The 20,726-nt window shown below is 33.5% G+C and overlaps 3 protein-coding genes and 1 pseudogene across 5 annotated transcripts; 1 reads left to right on the top strand and 3 right to left on the bottom strand.

The window, feature by feature from the left end:
• Positions 1-231: 231 nt before the first annotated feature.
• Positions 232-5,536, bottom strand: LOC147948602 (putative F-box protein At4g11580; annotated as a pseudogene). The gene is made up of 4 exons (XR_015567388.1): positions 5,104-5,536; positions 4,575-4,961; positions 813-843; positions 232-766 (listed from the first exon to the last, which is right to left on the bottom strand). The product of XR_015567388.1 is annotated as a putative F-box protein At4g11580 (transcript).
• On the bottom strand, positions 5,316-6,268 carry LOC104718627 (putative phospholipid hydroperoxide glutathione peroxidase 6, mitochondrial). Its single transcript, XM_087467814.1, has 4 exons — positions 6,029-6,268; positions 5,842-5,918; positions 5,691-5,752; positions 5,316-5,389 (listed from the first exon to the last, which is right to left on the bottom strand). The coding sequence occupies exons 1-4, from the start codon at positions 6,266-6,268 to the stop codon at positions 5,316-5,318; spliced, it is 453 nt and encodes a 150-aa protein (XP_087323940.1).
• Positions 6,269-7,098: 830 nt separating this feature from the next.
• On the bottom strand, positions 7,099-11,609 carry LOC104718613 (multiple C2 domain and transmembrane region protein 7-like). Of its 2 annotated transcripts, none has more exons than XM_087483044.1 (6): positions 11,473-11,609; positions 10,785-11,272; positions 9,834-10,285; positions 9,372-9,761; positions 8,724-9,055; positions 7,099-8,633 (listed from the first exon to the last, which is right to left on the bottom strand). In XM_087483044.1, exons 2-6 carry the CDS (start codon positions 11,248-11,250, stop codon positions 7,232-7,234), a joined length of 3,042 nt encoding a protein of 1,013 aa, XP_087339170.1. In that variant the 5' UTR covers positions 11,251-11,272; positions 11,473-11,609; the 3' UTR covers positions 7,099-7,231. The 2 variants fall into 2 exon arrangements, with proteins under 2 accessions (XP_087339170.1, XP_087339172.1); XM_087483046.1 differs by having other exon boundaries at positions 10,785-11,255; positions 11,329-11,546.
• A 4,003-nt stretch (positions 11,610-15,612) lies between these two features.
• Positions 15,613-16,353, top strand: LOC147948603 (uncharacterized). The gene has a single exon (XM_087467818.1). The coding sequence runs from the start codon at positions 15,613-15,615 to the stop codon at positions 16,351-16,353; it is 741 nt and encodes a 246-aa protein (XP_087323944.1).
• Positions 16,354-20,726: the final 4,373 nt, after the last annotated feature.

The raw sequence follows: 20,726 nt of genomic DNA on the forward strand, positions 1-20,726 counted from the left end.
CGTTGATAAAATTGTACGGCGCCGTGACACTCCTCTGTGATAGTGTCAATGTTGCCTAAATCAAACGCTGGATCAAACGCTGTGAACTATATACGATTTCCAGTTCATATTAAATGAATCATATATTATGATCTATCAAATGGAAGAACAACACATATAAGAAAAATAAAGGTTGTGAAAATAGAATCCAATAACTCTCTCAAACCACATCAACAAAACTTTTTCAAAATTTCAGAATTCAAGTTCCTTTATCTCGTCGTTTTGCCAATGCTTCTCGTGAAACTTCTGCTCCCGGAACATGCGAGGTCGATCTTTGCAAACTTGACAATCGTCTTCTGAACATGTGATAAGTTTGTCAAGATTCTGAATGGCAGCTTGTACAACATTATTCATCAGAAGATACCATCCCAAGATTTTGCAATGTGTCAAGTTAAGGATAGCGAGGTTTCGAAGACCTCTGATTAGCAGGAGAACTCCTTCAACATTGATCAAAGAGCATCGCAAACTCAACCAAGTGAGGCTCTGGAGGTAATGCACGATTGTTTCAGCATCGTCGTTTCCCAAATCACCCATAAGTTTCAAGTTGTTGAGGTTACTGCAGCTCTCTCCCACAATTCGAATCTCGAATGAGAAGCAGGTAAAGTCATTATAAGCCATGATCAGTGTTTTAAGATTCTTCCACTGACTAAACGCAATCCTAAATGAGTTCTTTTCATTACGCAGTTACAATGGAACTGGTAAAGCAAGTTTCTCTATGTTTGGCATCCTGGAAAACAATAAATATACATATGAGCTATAAAGATGAGATTTACCTCTCAGCAACAAACATGAGATCCTCCTTTTGTAAATAGAAACTAGATTTTAACCCATTTACTAAATAAACATTATGTTGAATCAAATTTATATATTTTAAAAAAAATTTATAATAGTATTGAGAGATTTGTATTTTTATTTGCTTTATTTATTTAAAAATTAATATATTCAGTTGGAATTTAATTAATCAAAATTCTTTTATTTTAGAATTTAATCAATCAAAATTAGTTGTTGTGAAAGTAAACATTTGTTAATATGTATCATACTTTGTAGTTTATATAATATTATTTAAATTTTATCCATCAATTTGAAATTAGTTAGTTTTGCCCAGAACCTCTTAGCTATTAAATTTTTTTTTAAAAAATAGTTAGTTTAGTATATGAATGTGAGAGTTAGTGTACTAATATTAACCCTAATTTTCATCACATACATGTGATTTTGTTCAGTCTAGGTTTAGATCCGTGGATAAATAAAATTTTCCACAAAGTATTGTTGCTTATTTAGTATTGCGCGTACGTTAAATTACTAAAAACAGTATTTACACAGATTTTAGTTTATTATCACAAAGTTAGTAACATTGTTGATATTACTCATATATGACTAAATTTGATGTACTCAGTATTTAAATTGTGTAACAGGACATATATTTGTATTTGACACTCTACAAATGATACATCTTTTTTAATCAAAAAAACATACGACATTTGTGAGGTTAAAACAAACTACATATAAAATCATACATCCCTATATAATAAAACGGAAGTACACAACCTTTTTTTGTAGACTATATAATTTTTCTAAGTTGGTTACACAATAGGTTATAGATTAAATATCTCATATATAATAAAACTGAAGTACACAACTTTTTTTTGTAGATTATATAATTTTTATAAGTTGGTTACAAAATAGGTTATAGATTAAATATACAGTAGAACCTCTATAAATTAATACTCGGTAAATTAATAATCTCTATAAATTAATAAATTTCTCTGGTCCCAAGTTGGGACTAGTGTAATTTTGGACGCTATTCGATAATATAATAAAATAATATTTTTTTTGAAACTCCTTTGTAAATATATGGTCCCATCAATAATATAAATTAATAATTATATAAAATTATCTAAATATACGTATATATCTACATATTAATTTTTAGTGGAGCTTATTTTTAATATTTTTACTATATAAAAATCTTTGAGTACTATCTTCAAAACATGATAATTGTTATTTTCATTGTAATTGATTTTATAAAAATATTAGTTATAAAGATTAAATCTTATTTTTAATATTTTTTACCTAATTAGGAAAGTCTCTCTATAAATTTAATAATTATTAATTTATCGATAAATTAAAACCTGTATAAATTAATAAAATTTTATGGTCCCGACTTTATTAATTTATAGAGGTTGTTTTACTGTAGGTTGGTTACAAAAAAAGTTATAGATTAATTGGTCAATCCTTGGGCTATATGAATACACTTAAGAATATCCCAAAGAATCCTTTTAAAAAGAATATTATTCTAAAATTATAATATAAATAAAATAAATTTCAACCCGTGCTATAGCACGGGTCTAAATCTAGTTATTAGTTTATTTTTCTATTTTTTATCCATGGCTCAATCCATTTTAAATAACTTATAAAAAAGATAGAAAATCCCCTATATAATAAAACGGAAGTACACAACCTTTTTTTGTAGACTATATAATTTTTCTAAGTTGGTTACACAATAGGTTATAGATTAAATATCTCCTATATAATAAAACTGAAGTACACAACTTTTTTTTGTAGATTATATAATTTTTATAAGTTGGTTACAAAATAGGTTATAGATTAAATATACAGTAGAACCTCTAAAAATTAATACTCGGTAAATTAATAATCTCTATAAGTTAATAAATTTCTCTGGTCCCAAGTTGGGACTAGTGTAATTTTGGACACTATTCGATAATATAATAAAATAATATTTTTTTTGAAACTCCTTTGTAAATATATGATCCCATCAATAATATAAATTAATAATTATATAAAATTATCTAAATATACGTATATATCAACAAATTAATTTTTAGTGGAGCTTATTTTTAATATTTTTACTATATAAAAATCTTTGAGTGCTATCTTCAAAACATGATAATTGTTATTTTCATTGTAATTGATTTTATAAAAATATTAGTTATAAAGATTAAATCTTATTTTTAATATTTTTAATCTAATTAGGAAAGTCTCTCTATAAATTTAATAATTATTAATTTATCGATAAATTAAAACCTGTATAAATTAATAAAATTTTATGGTCCCAACTTTATTAATTTATAGAGGTTGTTTTACTGTAGGTTGGTTACAAAAAAAGTTATAGATTAATTGGTCAATCCTTGGGCTATATGAATACACTTAAGAATATCCCAAAGAATCCTTTTAAAAAGAATATTATTCTAAAATTATAATATAAATAAAATAAATTTCAACCCGTGCTATAGCACGGGTCCAAACCTAGTTATTAGTTTATTTTTCTATTTTTTATCCATGGCTCAATCCATTTTAAATAACTTATAAAAAAGATAGAAAATCCCCTATATAATAAAACGGAAGTACACAACCTTTTTTGTAGACTATATAATTTTTCTAAGTTGGTTACACATTAGGTTATAGATTAAATATCCCCTATATAATAAAACTGAAGTACACAACTTTTTTTTTGTAGATTATATAATTTTTATAAGTTGGTTACAAAATAGGTTATAGATTAAATATACAGTAGAACCTCTATAAATTAATACTCGGTAAATTAATAATCTCTATAAATTAATAAATTTCTCTGGTCCCAAGTTGGGACTAGTGTAATTTTGGACACTATTCGATAATATAATAAAATAATATTTTTTTTGAAACTCCTTTGTAAATATATGATCCCAACAATAATATAAATTAATAATTATATAAAATTATCTAAATATACGTATATATCTACACATTAATTTTTAGTGGAGCTTATTTTTAATATTTTTACTATATAAAAATCTTTGAGTGCTATCTTCAAAACATGATAATTGTTATTTTCATTGTAATTGATTTTATAAAAATATTAGTTATAAAGATTAAATCTTATTTTTAATATTTTTTACCTAATTAGGAAAGTCTCTCTATAAATTTAATAATTATTAATTTATCGATAAATTAAAACCTGTATAAATTAATAAAATTTTAATGGTCCCGACCTTATTAATTTATAGATGTTGTTTTACTGTAGGTTGGTTACAAAAAAAGTTATAGATTAATTGGTCAATCCTTGGGCTATTCGAATACACTTAAGAATATCCCAAAGAATCCTTTTAAAAAGAATATTATTCTAAAATTATAATATAAATAAAATAAATTTCAACCCGTGCTATAGCACGGGTCCAAATATAGTTATTAGTTTATTTTTCTATTTTTTATCCATGGTTCAATCCATTTTAAATAACTTATAAAAAAGATAGAAAATTATTTAGTATTTTGCAAAATCTTTGGAAATAAATTTGCCAAACAAATTATGGAAAATCGATGGTAAGAAATTATAGTTTCTTTTTTTTCACTAAAATATATAAAACTTGTAATTAAAAAGGAACATAAAATTGATTTTGTTCAGATATTTTAAGAAAACATATATACCAGATTTTTGCTTAATTATTTTGATTATATTTTTCTTAGTTCTTAATTACAATGGCATAAAATGTAAACATTTCTCAACTCCAAGCTTTCTTGGTCAAACCTACTGTAAAAATGTTAATATAGATTAAAGTCAAAGAACACATTACGCGGAGCCTGCGGCTCAGCTTAGTGATCTCAACAATTAAATTCTTGAGTTTTATGCGTCTTACTCTACAAAAGTTAAAGAAGAACCGGCTCATCTTAATTGAAAGATTATTAAAGCTTAGGGCTTCTTTGTCGACCCGGTATTTGTAGAGTTGTGTTTGAGCCTGGTGAGGTCGATGGTGTTCCACAGTATTTTGTTGTGAGAGACAAGGAACCAATAGATGCATACACGTGAAGCTCCCATGATAATGTCCATTATGTCGAGCTTATCGAAGACAATGGCAAGTATGTTTCTATCCAGAGTTGGCCATTCTGGATCTTCTCTTGAGCTGTTAGCCTTCACCATCACGTTGAAACTACATACAATTTTTTTTTTTTTTTTAAAGAAGGGAAAAAGATAGAAAAAGCATTTTTATATTGATAGATTTTTGAATCCACGTAAAAGCTTGAAAAATATCTATTGAAAAAAAATAAACACAAAAAGGAGAGATTTCTTACGTTTTCATATCCACAATGACGAAATTGTAGTCCTAACTCCTAAATTTAATCCCTCAAAAAAAAGGTCAGTCCTAACTATTTTGTACACATTCCAAATTTCCAAGTTCAGAAGCATAACTATTTAGTTCTTTAACGGCAAGTAAATATATTTTTAAAAATTTGTTAGTTTTCTTTTTCCTTTAGTTATTGTAGACACTTTCCTTAAGTTGGATTTACCATTTATTGACAATCACATTGCTAAATTTCAGTAATTCTTTTGGATTATTGGGGTCGTCATAGAGAGACACTTCAATTAAGAATTACCAATACATCAAAATTTTACGAAAATATAAGTTTCCTTAAGCGGAGGGTTTCCATTTACTCTAAAAACTAGTGATTTTATTTCGATTTATAGGTAAAAGGTAAATCAAATATTTAGGTTTACGATTATTACATGGTTTGCCCGCTGAAAAACGGACTATAGTTGTACCGAGGAAATAACCATTTGAGACACTCGCGATTAACAAAATTGTAACCATTAACAACAAACACAATCATCAAAACCATGATTACGAACAAACAAACTAGTAACAAAATTATATATATACCTTGGTCTTTGTACTTCTCATAAAGCTGTGCAAGCTCAGTATAGTTCGAATTAGTCAAGCCACTACAAACGAAAACAAACTAAGTCACTAAACCAATGAACCTAAAAGATCACAAAATCAAAGTTTACAAAAAAAAAATTGAAAATCTTACCATTGAGAAGCAACGTTCACAATCAAGAGAACCTTCCCTTTGTATATGTTTAGATCAACATCGTTACCCTTAGCATCCTGAATTCAAAATTCACAATCGGATCCAAACGAAACTAAACTCAGAGAATCAAACCTAATCAATTCAATCGTAAAAGAGAATAAAAACAAAGGACCATTAGAAATCGAACCTTGACGGTGAAATCGTAAATAGATTTGGATTCGGAAGAAGCAGCCATGGAATGCTCCGATCTAGAAAGTTTAGCACCCGTTGCGAAGATCGGAAGAGAAGTAACAGTGATGCGATGAGAATTGAGAAAAGGTTTCGCAGATGAAAACAGAGGAAGACGCGATGATGAAGATGATAAACGTCGAAGCAGAGGAGGACTGATTCTGGTTATATAGAGAAGACGAACGGAGGATCTAAACATTTGCAGAAAAATAAAAAGTGAAGATTCGTTTTTCACAAAGATTAGATATTTATTTTGGCTTGAACCGTTTCAGTGGTTGGAGAATGAAATAGACACGTGGTATGTTTATGAGGAAGCCACGTTGGAGAGACTAGTCGGAACACTCGGGTGTGTGTGCGTCTACGTCATTGGTTGCGTTTATTGTGACGGTGTGTTATGTGAACGCTGGTCCTAAATTTTGGCCCATTAATTATTATTTGTTCTCAGATATATTATTGGATAATTCTAAAAAGAGGAGTACTATTTTCTCAAAAAATACCGTTTATCAAAGCTAAATTTTCAACAATTTAAACACTAAAAATTATACAAATCCAAAAAAAAATTAAATTTCTAAACCTATAAAAATCAAATTTTTATGTTTATGATATTTTTGAAAAATTACAAACTCAACTTTTTTGATGATTTTAAAACATTAAATTAAGTAATATTTTTCGGTGATAAAACTTAAAAATATAATATTTTTGAAAACCTTAAATAGTATTATTGTCGTTCGTATTTAATTTCTTTCTGCATAAGTAAATTTATATGAAATTCATTTTTTAACGGAATAGGTGTGAAATTTAAAATATGCTTCACAGCTTGGATTTGGAGGTTCTCTATCTACTAGTCGAATTCGAATCTAGAAGCTCATAAAAATGCAAAAATAAAAATTAAAAATAAGATAAAGAAGACAAACGTTAATTAGGCGAATTTCGTTTCTGATTGGACACGTTGATGCTTTCTGATTCTTAAAGCTATTGTTGAAAGGAAACACACTCATGAATACCATCCATTAAAAAAACTATAGAACGTTTTCAAATGAACAAACTTGTAGCTAAAATAAATCGAGATTCAAAATAATAATAGCATATATCTATCATTCAATTCACCAATGAGAATATTAAAATAAAAATACATCCAGCCAATATAAGGGGACTTTTAAAGCTAAAGCATACTATCGGTTCGGGCAGGCAAGCGGCGGAAGAAGTTAACTGGAACAGAAGGAAGCCGGTGCCGGAACCTTGGATGCCTCATCGTGAAGAAACCAGCCAACGCTACAACGATCTGAATCGGTGTTATGAAGAAAACAATGGCCGCAAGAAAGCAAAATATAACAAATATTGCGGTCGCGCGTGGATCTCTCCAGCTTAAAAGTGCTTGAAAACGCTCTCCTTGCGTTGCAAGATCTCCAATCACGGTTTGAATCCTCCCGGCCACGCTTCTAAGCCGGTCATACCGTAACCGTACCATGTCAGGGCTTCTGGTGGTTGGAAACGTGTCAAACTCTTCATCAAGCTCGTCTGGATGGACAGCCTCGGCCTGAGAGATTTTCGTGTTCATGTGCGGTGGATAACGCGGTCTAAACCGGTAGTTCCAAAGCCCGATCAGAAACATGTACAGAAACATTGTTGGTAGGATCAGTTCAGGGAGACAAACAAGCATCAGAAACAGAACATGAACGAGAACTGTCGTGATTGGGTTTCTCCACGAGCAAATGTCAGAAAACCATTTCCCAACCGCAATAACACCTGAGAAAACAGTCATCATCCTGAAGAAATTGGCTTTGCTCTTACGCATACTCCACAAATGTGAATCCGTGTCCGACATAAACTCAATGATCTCTTTCCTTAGAGGAGGCTCTGCTCTGCCTAGCCGTGCAGCCACTATATTCACCGCTTGGTGACGAAGCATGTCCTGCTGCATAACCGAGAATGGCCTTACGTAATGCATTTTGGGCAATAGCGGTTTTGTGTATTGGTAAAGCATGTTTGCAAACGAGATGCATGTGAACCTCACAGCCATATGCAGCTCCCCCATCTTCTTTACCCCAGTAGGGTGAAGAACAAGCAACGGATAAGAATGTGTGTAGATTCTTCCCGTCTCTAAAGTAGACAACCTTATACGGATCTTTCCAATCTTCACATCTCTGTTTCCCTTTTCACCGATCTGTCCATTATCAAACACACCAACGGTTAAAACCGTAGCTGGATCAAATACTTCCCACGTATACTGCTCGTTGTACTTGGGAGACAAGTTATCCACCATTGTCCTCGTTCTAACCCATTTTTGGCCGTATTTCCCAACGCAAAAGGTGTCAGAGGTTCCTCTTCCTTCTCTAGTCTTCATCGGGTGAAGTCCAACAGCGTTTAAGATCCCAAGCTCAAGTACTCCAATCGGTTGTCTCCATAGCGGTCTAGCGGATGGGCGGAGATCGCTGCTGTAATGAGTCGATTCATCCAACACATGGTATCCTCCTTCAAGACAAACTCGGAGATGAATCCTCATAGAAAATTTTTCTCTCTTGAGCTGATCCACATCTACAACAACTGGTCTCTCAAGATTAAACCTAGTAAAACACATTCTTATTAAAACCACAAAAATAAAACCTTTTAAATCTGATTTATTTTGCGTCTAGTATCGTAAGTAAAAGCATTACCAGCGCGCATGTATCATATGGTCATCAGCTCGCTTCTCTACTGTGTTCAAAGGAATGTAAGTACGGCCAACTATCTCATCCTTTCCTGGAGCCACCCGGTCCTCGACAGTGAGAACCAAATGGTCTTCAAAAGGCTCTGCGACAACAAACAAAAAGTCTTCATTCCAAACAGCGCCAAGGGTTCGAGCTTGGCATGGTCTGGTCTTCATGACTTGGTTCCCTAGCTGCGCTTTGACGTAAACATCAGGAAACCTAGTTTTGTCTGTCGGAATCAAGTCTTGTGCTTCGATCACGTTCACACGCACGTACCATAGACGAGGCGCATGATAGACCTATTCTTAAACAAAAGAACAATTCACAATATCAAATTATTTGCTTCATAATCAACAAAAGCAACGTGACATCAACAAAATTTGTAATCACAAAATTTAACATCTACATTGAATTTACGCGTTAAATATTCAGAATAAATAAATTAAACATTAGCTTTTTATCAGATAAATTGCAAACATGGGAAACACTTTTTTTCTTTCTTTCTTTCATATGCGTTTGGTGTTTACGCTTACAATTCACATTAGAATCTTGGTTTTTAATTTCAAAATAATGCACCACTACAAAATATAAACAATAAAATCAAGGTCATTGTACCTTTGAGCGAAGAACGGCAGAGATGGCTGGAGAACAATCAACAGGCATTGCAGTATCAGAATGCCAAGCATCAGAGAAAGCTTCATCCGCTTGTGTACCAATCCAAACAGCGAGCATTAGCTCCCCTTTGATCTTCTCCCCTTTCTTATCCTCTAATCTATACCATTGCGGAGCAAGTGGGCTGTCCGGAGGCACTCGAAGAGGGATATCGTTAATGTCAAACCGAACAAACCCGACATAATCGTCTTTCAAAAGATCTTTGTCTTTAACCACTACTTCCAACATCGAGGCTTGCATTCGCTCTTTCGCGAATGCAAACACTTGGTTCCATTCCGGATGTTGTCTCTTCTCAAAATGTCTTGTGATACCTTTGTAGTTCCCCACTTTCACCTACAAAAAAAAATGTGTTTAGAAAAACAATTCTTGATTTGAGTAAAATTTGTTTAATAATAAATTAGTTACCTCGACAAAAGGATCAACACTTCCTGTTATATCCATTATTGGTAGTTCACGAGCTTTGACTACGCGGACATAGAGGAAATACATTCTCTCGACAAGATCATAAGTACTCGTAGCGGTTTTGTCTTTGTGAATAACACGCCCACCAACGACTCTTCCACCACCGAGATGCGGGCTTGTTTCCTTAAGGGCGAAATCTGCTGGCTGAGCCGAAGCAATTGAATGCGCATGGACTAGCTTTGAAGGTGGTGGTGGTTGGGGTCTCATCTCGTCTACTTGATGCTTTGGCACATAGTGGTTATGATGTTCATTATTATGATCCGGTTCAGCGGCTGAGGAAGAGGGTTGGTTAGACCCTTGTGGATGTTGTTGTTGTTGATGTTCTTGAGCATTGTTCGGGAGATTGTAAAAGACATGTCGTTTGTCGGACCTATGTTCTACCTTCATTGCTGAAACTGTTACACATTTAAAAAAATTAGTTCAAGTAAATTACACTTTGTTGTTTGTAAACAATCGTAACAAGCAAATAAATCAAACTAAACTGAACCAAAATTTTACATCTAAATTGAATAAATATTTGTTTATATAACCACTTATTTTATAATTTTATAACAGAACAAACCGGATCGAAATTAAACAAGATCCAAAATTTAGTGTAAGCAAATACAATTGAATAAACCAAGAATCATATTTTTAAGATTTATTTAAATTCCTACTTGTTATGATTGATTACAAAATCATGAAATTCGTATTTATTAAATTGTTTATAAAATTTATTTTTAATTTATGAAAAATTTGAGAAACCATCTAAGGTTTAATTTGGCTATACTGGACAAAAATATTTTGTTTTAATTTGACTCCCAACTCTCAAGAAACAAAATATCCTATCCGAACCAAAAAAATCAATTGCCCTTCCCAATCAACGAATGGTATCATTAGAGCTGAGTTTAATACCTCTTGGGAGCGCCGGATCAAGATTATCTTGATGATCATTAGAAGCAGCAGAGGATTTTAAAGAAGCCTCGTCGGTTATGTAAACCTTCAAACCTAGCTCACCTCTAACACGAGAGAAGATACCACGTCTTTCCATGGGAAAGTGAAGAACAACAGCATCAGAATGAGGAACAAAAGAGGTCCCTGAGAGAGATACCTTGCCAAGGAAGGAACGTCCATTTGTAGATCTGTTGTGGCTATAAGCTTGAGCTTCAAGATTGAGATAGTGAAGACGAGATGGATCTGAGATGTTGAAGAAGAAACTCTCGTTCCAAACCGGGTTTAAGTCACGATCTTTGATCGTTGTTCGGTGCTTCTGACCATCGAAGTAAAGCTCGACGTATGCGTTCGATGTTCCTTGCCCGTCTTTTGGGAAGAGATTGTGTGCTCCGATCACGTCCACACCGAGTTTTAGATTGCTCATCATCGTGTCTGTAGATTTTCTTTTGCTGGAATTTATGAAAACTTAAAGAATTAACATTGAAATGAACACACAGAGACTTACGGTAAAATCAAGCTCACAACTTCAATCTTGATAATAGGTTCTTGAAATTATGTACTACTACATTATAATATAATTTGCACATGCATATGCATTCATTAGTATATGTCTCAGTTGTGGAGAAAAATTAAATAGTTATGGAAATACCAACTTAGATTTCAAGCAAGGGTAGACACAGTTTCTTGGGATTTTCTTAAATGTTTCTCATCTTGGAAAAGATCAGAACCGACTTATTGTATACACGTATAATAATGCCTATTTATGTTAAAACTATAATATGATATGGTGTGCCTTAACATATTGACAGGAGTTATAAGTAAGATATGGTGTACTTCAACCTATAATTAATTTTTGAAAGTATTAACAAAAGAATACGTACAAAGAAAAGATAACCATACCCTTTGACAAAAAAAAAAAAAAAAAAAAAAAAAAAAAAAAGATAACCATTTTACAGAGTTATAAACAAGAATCAGGTTTTCAGTCTCTCCGTATACGTAATTATTTTAAGATCATTATAATAGTTATTTAATTCAAATTTTGTGTTTAATGGTTTTTCTATTTTCGAGGACAATAAGTTAAGGACGATTCTCAAAAATATCAGTAAATTAGAATTTTTTTTTAAATACCATTAAAATATTTATTTTTTTCAAAAATACCACTAATATACATATATATATTAAAAATTTACCACAAAACTGAACTAAAGTTTTCGTATTAAAAAATAATCTCTAAATCCTAAACACGAAATCATATTTTCTAAAATCCATACTTTAGATCTAAAATTGTCAACTTTAACCTTAAAAAAACTTCTCTACACTCTTAAATTCTTTTGTGTTTGTGTTATTTTTGGAAAATAAAACTTTTTGTAATATTTTTAGAAAAAAATATAAAGTGTGGTATTTTGAGGAATCCTTAGCTCATAGATTAATAAAATTACTTATAACTCTTCCATCAATGGAGTGTAAATTTTATGATAAAATATTGATTTACATTATTTTGTTGATAAAATTTTTTATCGTTGTTACAAGCTAATAAAAAAAAAATTCAAGTCACATAGGTATTGAACTCAAATAGTATATGTATAAGAAGGGACAAAAAAAAAAGAACAAAAAAAAAATAAGAGAATGACAAAATTGATACTAAAGCGTATATTTTTTTTTTTATAGGATAAAGCTTATAGATTGGATTGACATAAAAATTGGGGATGATTGAACCGTTTACCATACCCCATCTGAATATAAATAAATTATGGCTCATTTATCAGAGATTTTAATTACTTTAGAGACGATTGGTTGGAAATTGGTGGAAGAAAAATCTTTGATATACATTCCTTGCACCATGCATGATGCATGGTACCATACCACATTTTGACTGGTCATACAATAATTCAATTTCCCTACATAATAAACAAACACTACAAAAGAAAAGTTTATTTTAGATCATTTATTTTATATATTTGTATCATATTAGATGATGTTTAAATAATTTGTATCACTTAAATAAATGATTTACATTTTGTTGATACAAATAATTTGCATCAATTGAAAAGAACATTTGATTTAATTAGTGGAACCAATGTTCATTTACAAAAAATGTTGCAAGTCTTACATCATTTTACTAAATTGATATAAAATATTTGTATTAGTTATCAAAACTAATGTAAAACAGTTGAAAAAAAAATAATGTAAAACATTTATATCATTTCAGAAAACTGATGTTAAAAATTTAATAATATGAAAATAATTTTTTTACAATCTTTAATTATTTATATATTTTAATCATGTTTTTATATATATTCATTTGATAACTCATAAGAATTATTTATGCTATACTTATGATGGATCCCACAATTAATTGTTATTCCCACATAAGATGGACCATTACCTGAAGAGAATATATAGAAGCAATTAGGAGAGCTTTTTTTTGCCACAGTCGATATGGGATATTACTTGTTTTGGTTTTTTTTTTCTTTTTTAAATGTTGTGAATTTGGATTTTATGTTGTAATTGATTAAAGAATAATATAATTATTATTTTTTATGTATTTGAACTACAATTGCTATTTTTGAAAAACAAAAAGAACTACATATTTTAAAATTTTATATTTTAGAGCTTTTTAAAAAATATAAAAAAAAATTGTTAAATATTTTTCATGTTAAAAAAATAAAAATTGAAAATAGTGAAATCAAATTATATATGTACTAATCGACCTAACTTAAGATCAAATAATAACATGTGTTTATCCAATTACATTTTTAAAAAAAATATATGTATTGCCAATTTGTTCAAGTATTATAATTTTTTATAAGATATATATCATCAATAAATAACAACAGATACATATTAAAATCAAATGACTTTTCCCAAAATATAAATTTACTATCAAACAATTTTTTTATTTTATTGATATAAATTAAAAATACATCAATTATTAAGTGAAGTAAATTTATTAATTTGTATTTTAAAAGTGATGCAAATGATTTAGAATTGCATTGGTTATAATGAAATAATGTCATACATATCAATAACAGTATCAATTATTGTAATTGATGTTGATATATAACTTTTATATCGATTATTAAAAACTAATCTAAAACAATAACATTTAGTTTTGTGATACAATACGTTTTTTTTTGTAGTAAAAACATTAAAATTGTGAAATGTTAACACATAAGGTTTGATTCAAATTTTGTTTTCTTTCTCTCTTCATTGTGACGAGAATCTACGGACTTCTAATTTTATTAGGTCTCCCTTGCAAAACTAACCACATTCCACAAGCAGCTTTTGGTACCGTTTTTAGAAATATAAAATTATTTTTTAAAAATATTGATAGGTTGGTGATATTTTGTACATTTCATTTTTAATCACTTTAATGCAAAACATTTCTCTATTTGTGTGTTTTGCATGTATTTAACGTCTTTAACAACTATTCTTTTGTGAACTCACATAAAATCACAATACGTTGTAGTATAAATTGTTATCTCAAAAATATTTGTAATACATATTTTTAGTATACTCATCAATCATCATTATAAATATTTTTTTAATCATCCAATATATAATTATACAAGAATCACTATAATATTTATTTAATTCAAATTTTGTGGTTTAAGGATTTTTCTAATATAAAATAAAAAACATTTTGATATTCCATTCCAATCTACCTTGTACTAGAAATATGAAATCATTAGAACTACACCTAGTAATATAACTTGAATTAAGTGGAATATAGAAAGAGATTATATATGAACATATTTAATTTGTTACTTACAAAATAAGAATAATATATTTATTAAATAATTTATGTTGTAGTTTATACGAACAACTTCAAATTTTATAATAATATAATTACTAAATGTTAAATGTTTCCAAATCATATTAAAATTTCATTTTTATCACTAATCATGTTTTTTTTTTTACTTTGAATATTAAAAATACTAAAGAAAAATATTACAAAAATTTAACAAAAAAAATGAATAAATTCAAACGATATGTATTATGATTATTTTAAAATAAATTATATATTTTCATGTCATATGATTTAAATGATTAAAAATGTAAAGAAATATCATGGACATTAAAAAATATATATGTATATATATATATATTAAAAAATTATAATTATTAAATAAATTAAAATTAATTAATATCACTGATTTTATAATAACTCGCGCATATGTGTGGAGTGGACTATTTATCTTTGCGTAGAGAAAATGACGACTCTCTCTTTACAGTTGATTGGATGAGATTGAATCAGGAAAAAAAAATACTACTAAAGATGAAAAACCATCCACATAAATGCAGATCGTATACAAAAGGTCAACAGTTCATTCATGCATGTATATCTGAAAGAAATAAATTGATCCATCATTCTAGGTAAAGATCCAAGAAAAACGCTTATATCACATGAGTTTGTTTGACTTATGAATTGAGCTCAGAGCTCATAAAGATATTATTTTCCACCAAATAGTACACGACTAGCTAAGTTTTCGCAGTGAATGAAATTATGGAACAATGATTAAAGGGCTATCTTCATCCAAAAATAAATGCATGTCAGCATGTCTGTGCATGTATATAATATATAGGCATTTTTGGAAGTGGGTCTCTAGTTTTTATGGACTCCCATACGAGGATTTAAGTACTGTCCCATCAAAATCCTAATCTTAAGACTAAAACCCTCTGATCTTTTAGGTACAATGAAGAAGATGAGGAAATGTACCTTTTTAAGATCATTATTTCCTTAAAGCCATTGTCAGAGAAACTACAAAAGACTCATTAGGGCTCTGTAATGGCGAATATAGGGCAGGAGGACGCGACTATGGTCGATATCGGAGGAAGGGTGGAGCCATCAGGAGACCCTCCGGATCCTGGGGCTTTGTTGGTTGGGAAGGTGAAGGGAAGTGGGACAGGAGGGAGACTCAGACCGGAACTGGTGATGGACGATGAGTTTGTAGAGGGGAAGGTTCGGCTGGAGTTTCCGGAAGGAGAGGATGGAGAACCGGTTGTTACCATTGAGAAGGAGGTTCTAGAGGTGATGAATAGTTTGTGGAAGAATTGCATGATCGTGAAAGTGTTAGGTCGAAACATTTGGATTGCAGAGTTGTCGAAACAGCTAAGGGAGTTGTGGAAGCCAAAGGGGGCTATGTATGTGATAGATCTTCCACGTAACTTTTTCATGGTAAGGTTTGAGATGGAGGAGGAATACATGACAGCGCTCACAGGAGGTCCATGGAGGGTGTATGGTAGTTATCTTATGGTGCAAGCATGGGACCCAGAGTTTGATCCGGCGACAGATGATATTGTTACCACGCCGGTTTGGATACGGTTGTCAAATATCCCGGTGAACTTTTACCATCGCGCGATCTTGATGTGCATAGCAAAAGGATTGGGTAGACCAGTCAAAGTGGATTTAACGACGTTAAATCTCGAACGGGCACGTTTTGCTCGCGTTGTGTGTGGAGGTGAATTTAAGAAAACCTTTGAAGGGGACAATCCAGATCAATGGGGATCGGTACTTTGTGGCGTATGAAGGATTACAAAACATATGTCCAGTTTGTGGAATTTTTGGTCACCAAGCGAGTTAATGTTCTAGGCGGAGGGTAGAGGTGCATGAGGCAGATGGAGTAACGGCGAAGCAAGGCACGAGTTCATCGGGGAACATGGTTGCGCAAGGTGAGCAGTTGAGAAACAGTGTCCAGGGTAATGGGACCCAACAGAATTTACAAGATGATGGGTATATACTGGTGAGGGGATCCCAGCGACGGTCAGCCGCACCGACGATGAAAGTGGTGTTCTCTGCTGGGAGTGGGGACGCTGAATCTGGATGGAATCTTCGGGAAATCCCGCAAAATCAGGCGGTTGCGAATATTGAGATTACGAATAGTTTCGGGAATCTCGCAGATGATATGATATCTCCAGAGATAATAAAAGTTGCTATATCAACGGACCAGAATAAGGAAAATGAAGATAACTCGAATATCTTGCATGGAGGGAAAAATGGGAACCAGGGAAAAGCGGTTTTTGCATTGGGCTCAATGGGCTCGAATAGTAAGGGTAAAGGTGGGCCTAAGGAGAGTGGTATGGAGAAAAGAAATGGTGAACTTCACAAGGGTGTCGTTAATGGGCCAAAGGGAAAACAGAATAAACAAATTCGGCACACAAGAGGCCTTATTTTTGGCCCGATACAGAAGCAGACTGAATTAGTGTCATCTGGGAAGCAACTCAGGGTCGAAGATGACAGTGTGTGTTGGTCAGGTGGTGTGTTTGTGAATACATGAGATGGTATGGCGCAGACTTTGTCGATTCTGGGATGCGAGACAGAAGAGGAGAGATCTCGACTGGATACGATGGAGAGGTCTGAACAGATGGAAGAGACGTTGGAGGGAGCTCTGCCGGAGATGGGGGCGGCTCTGCTAACGGCGTGACGGGTTTCCCCGGTTGTTCTAGTGACTATCTGCACAATTTTAATGGATTGTATTATGTGGAATTGCCGGGGGGCGAATAAACCCAACTTTCGGAGATCAATTCATTACATGCTCAAACGACAGAAGACGGACATACTGGCTCTGTTTGAAACGCATGCAGCAGGAGATCGTGCGAACCGTATTTGTCAGCGTTTGGGCTTTGCGAATTCGTTTTGGGTGGATGCAATAGGGCAGAGTGGAGGCTTATGGCTGTTATGGAGGACTGAAGTGGGAGATGTCACCATAATTAGCTCATCGGATCAGTTTATACATGCGTTGGTGGTTAATGGAGATGATAGAATACACTTAATAGTGGTATATGTTGCACCTTCTGTAAGTCGAAGAAGTGGATTGTGGGGGCAGTTGAAACAGGAGATTGAAGGAGTTAATGATCCGTTGATAGTTGGTGGGGATTTCAACACGATCATTAGGCTTGATGAGAGGACTGGTGGCAATGGTCGTCTATCGACAGATTCGCTAGCCTTTGGTGAATGGATTAATGAGCTTACACTGATTGATATGGGTTTTAAAGGTAACAAGTACACATGGAGGCGAGGAAATATGGAAAGTACTTATGTTGCAAAGAGGTTGGATAGGGTATTGTGTTGTGCCGAGACACGTTTGAAGTATCAGGAGGCTGTTGTGACTCACCTCTCGATACTAGCTTCTGATCATGCACCATTATACCTGCAACTGTACCCAGAAATGAAAGGTAATCCAAGACGAAGACCGTTTAGATTTGAGGCGGCTTGGCTGAATCATACGGGCTTCAAAGAATTGTTGGTCAATTCTTGGTAAAATAATCTGACCACTCCTGATGCGCTTGAGGGTTTACGGGTGAAACTAAAACAGTGGAATCGGGAAATCTTTGGTGATATAAATAAAAGAAAAGATCAGTTTTTGATGGAGATTAAAGCTACTCAAGATTTGTTGGATATCTTTCAAACTGATGAGTTACTTACTAAGGAAGTGTTATTAATGAAGGAGCTGGACGTGGTTTTGGAGCAAGAAGAAGTGTTATGGTTCCAAAAATCTCGTGAGAAATGGATAACGATGGGAGATCGTAATTCAAAATTCTTTCATACTTCAACTATTATCAGGAGGAGAAGGAACAGAATTGAGATGCTAAAGAACAATGAAGGGGTGTGGATTTCAAACTCCACGGAGTTGGAGAGCCTTGCAGTTAGATTATTATAAGAAGCTATACTCCATGGAGGATGTTTCTGTGGGTGGAGAGCAACTACCAAGAGTTGGTTTTGCGGGTTTAACAAGGGAGGAGCTGACGTCTTTAACTAAACCCTTCTCTGGTTTAGAAGTCCAACAAGCGATTCAGAGTATGGGAAAGTATAAGGCACCGGGGCCAGATGGGTACCAGCCAATATTTTACCAAGACTGTTGGGACGTTGTTGGTGAATCAATGACAAGATTTGTGTTGAATTTCTTTGAGTCGAATGTGCTACCAAGTGGAACGAATGATGCACTCTTAGTACTAATTGCTAAAGTGACGAAACCGGAGAGAATAATGCAATTCCGACTTGTAATGTCCTGTTCAAGACAATTACGAAGACTATGGTGTTGCGATTGAAGAAACTGATGCCAAAGCTAATTGGACCTGCACAACCTAGCTTCATCCCAGGTAGGCTGAGCACTGACAATATAGTAGTGGTGCAAGAGGCAGTTCATTCAATGAGGAGAAAGAAAGGAAAAAAGGGATGGATGCTGTTAAAGTTGGATTTGGAGAAAGCTTATGACCGAATCAAGTGGGACTTTCTTGAAGAAACACTTCGGGTTGCAGGGCTACCAGTGAATTGGGTCAATTGGATAATGCAGTGTGTCACAGGTCCTTCCATGACCCTTCTGTGGAATGGTGAGAAGACAGAACCATTTTCTCCAGAGAGAGGGCTTCGTCAAGGCGATCCACTGTCCCCTTACTTGTTTGTCTTGTGTTTAGAACGGTTGTGCCACCAGATTGAGTTGTCTGTTGCTGGGAAAGAGTGGAAACCCATTGCTTTGTCGAGATGAGGCCCAAAGCTATCTCATGTTTGCTTCGCGGATGATCTCATCCTGTTCGCGGAGGCATCAGTCGCACAGGTGAAGATAATACGACGAGTCCTGGAGAAATTTTGTCTCGCATCAGGCCAAAAAGTCAGTCTCGAAAAATCTAAAATCTTCTTCTCGGATAATGTTCATCGGGACTTGGTAGCACAGATTTCAGTGGAGAGTAGTATTAAGTCCACCAGAGATCTGGGAAAATATTTGGGGATGCCAATTATACACAAACGAATTAATAAGGAGACCTTTGGAGATGTGTTGGAAAAAATGTCCTCAAGGTTATCGGGCTGGAAAGGAAGGTTCTTAAGTTTGGCTGGACGGGTTACGTTGACAAAGGCAGTGTTGTCATCAATACCAGTTCACACAATGAGCACAATATCTCTACCACAACACATGCTTGAGAGGTTAGATAAAATATCAAGAGACTTTCTATGGGGAAGCTCAGCTGAGAAGAAGAGGCAACATCTTCTTGCTTGGGATAGGGTGTGTTTACCGAAGCAAGAGGGTGGGCTGGGGATTCGACAGGCAAAACCAATGAATAAAGCTCTCATAGCTAAGCTGGGATGGAGACTTTTAAAGGATATGGATAGTTTATGGGCAGTTTTACTAAGAAGCAAGTATCAAGTTGGCGATACTCAGAATCTGGCTTGGTTGACCTCAAAGGGACATTGGTCTTCAACATGGAGAAGTATTGGGACTGGATTGAGAGAGGTAGTGTTTCCTGGTTTATGTTGGGTTCTTGGTAATGGACGACAAATCAAATTCTGGATAGATAAGTGGCTCTCTGATTCTCCCCTCCAAGAGTCAGTTATAACACCACTTCCGGATGGCTATGGTGATCTTCGGGTACATGAGTTATGGATTGATGGTATCGGCTGGGATTTACCACGCATCGCACCCTTTGTGTCAACAAACACGCGATTACAATTAGCCGCTAGGGTGCTGGATAATGTAACAGGGGCTACGGATAGGATAGCATGGGGAGAGTGCTCGGATGGTAAATTCACGGTGAGCTCTGCCTATCAGTTCTTAACACGGGATCGGGTCCCAAAACAGAGGATGCAACAGTTTTTTGATCGCATCTGGCGAGTTGTAGCACCTGAACGTGTGAAAATTTTCTTATGGTTAGTGGCAAATCAGATGCTGATGACCAATATGGAAAGACACAGGAGACATTTGTGTGACTCGGGACTCTGTCAAGTCTGTAAAAGTGGGAATGAGACGATAACACATATACTGCGTGATTGTCCAGCCATGGTAGAAGTTTGGCACAGACTTGGGGCTACAATGAAGGTACATGGGTTCTTTGAGATGTCGATCTTAGAATGGTTATATGTTAACTTGGGACAACACTCGGATGTTAGTGGAGCCGAGTGGTCAACACTAT

The sequence above is a fragment of the Camelina sativa genome, chromosome 2 (genome assembly GCF_030686135.1).
Source record: "Camelina sativa cultivar CO46 ecotype springtype chromosome 2, ASM3068613v1".
NCBI lineage: Eukaryota > Viridiplantae > Streptophyta > Magnoliopsida > Brassicales > Brassicaceae > Camelina > Camelina sativa.

Bases quoted from the DNA above. Each gene is read 5' to 3' on its own strand.
- LOC104718627 (XM_087467814.1), bottom strand. From the start codon at position 6,268: ATGTTTAGATCCTCCGTTCGTCTTCTCTATATAACCAGAATCAGTCCT. The intron at 5,753-5,841 runs GTAAGATTTTCA...TTTCGTTTGTAG, and splicing joins GTGAACGTTGCTTCTCAATG to TGGCTTGACTAATTCGAACT. The intron at 5,390-5,690 runs GTATATATATAA...TCTTAATTGAAG, and splicing joins TGAGAAGTACAAAGACCAAG to TGTCTCTCTATGACGACCCC.
- LOC104718613 (XM_087483044.1), bottom strand. From the start codon at position 11,250: ATGATGAGCAATCTAAAACTCGGTGTGGACGTGATCGGAGCACACAAT. The intron at 9,762-9,833 runs GTAACTAATTTA...TTTTTTTTGTAG, and splicing joins GTGTTGATCCTTTTGTCGAG to GTGAAAGTGGGGAACTACAA. The intron at 9,056-9,371 runs GTACAATGACCT...GTTTAAGAATAG, and splicing joins CTGCCGTTCTTCGCTCAAAG to GTCTATCATGCGCCTCGTCT.
- LOC147948603 (XM_087467818.1), top strand. From the start codon at position 15,613: ATGGCGAATATAGGGCAGGAGGACGCGACTATGGTCGATATCGGAGGA.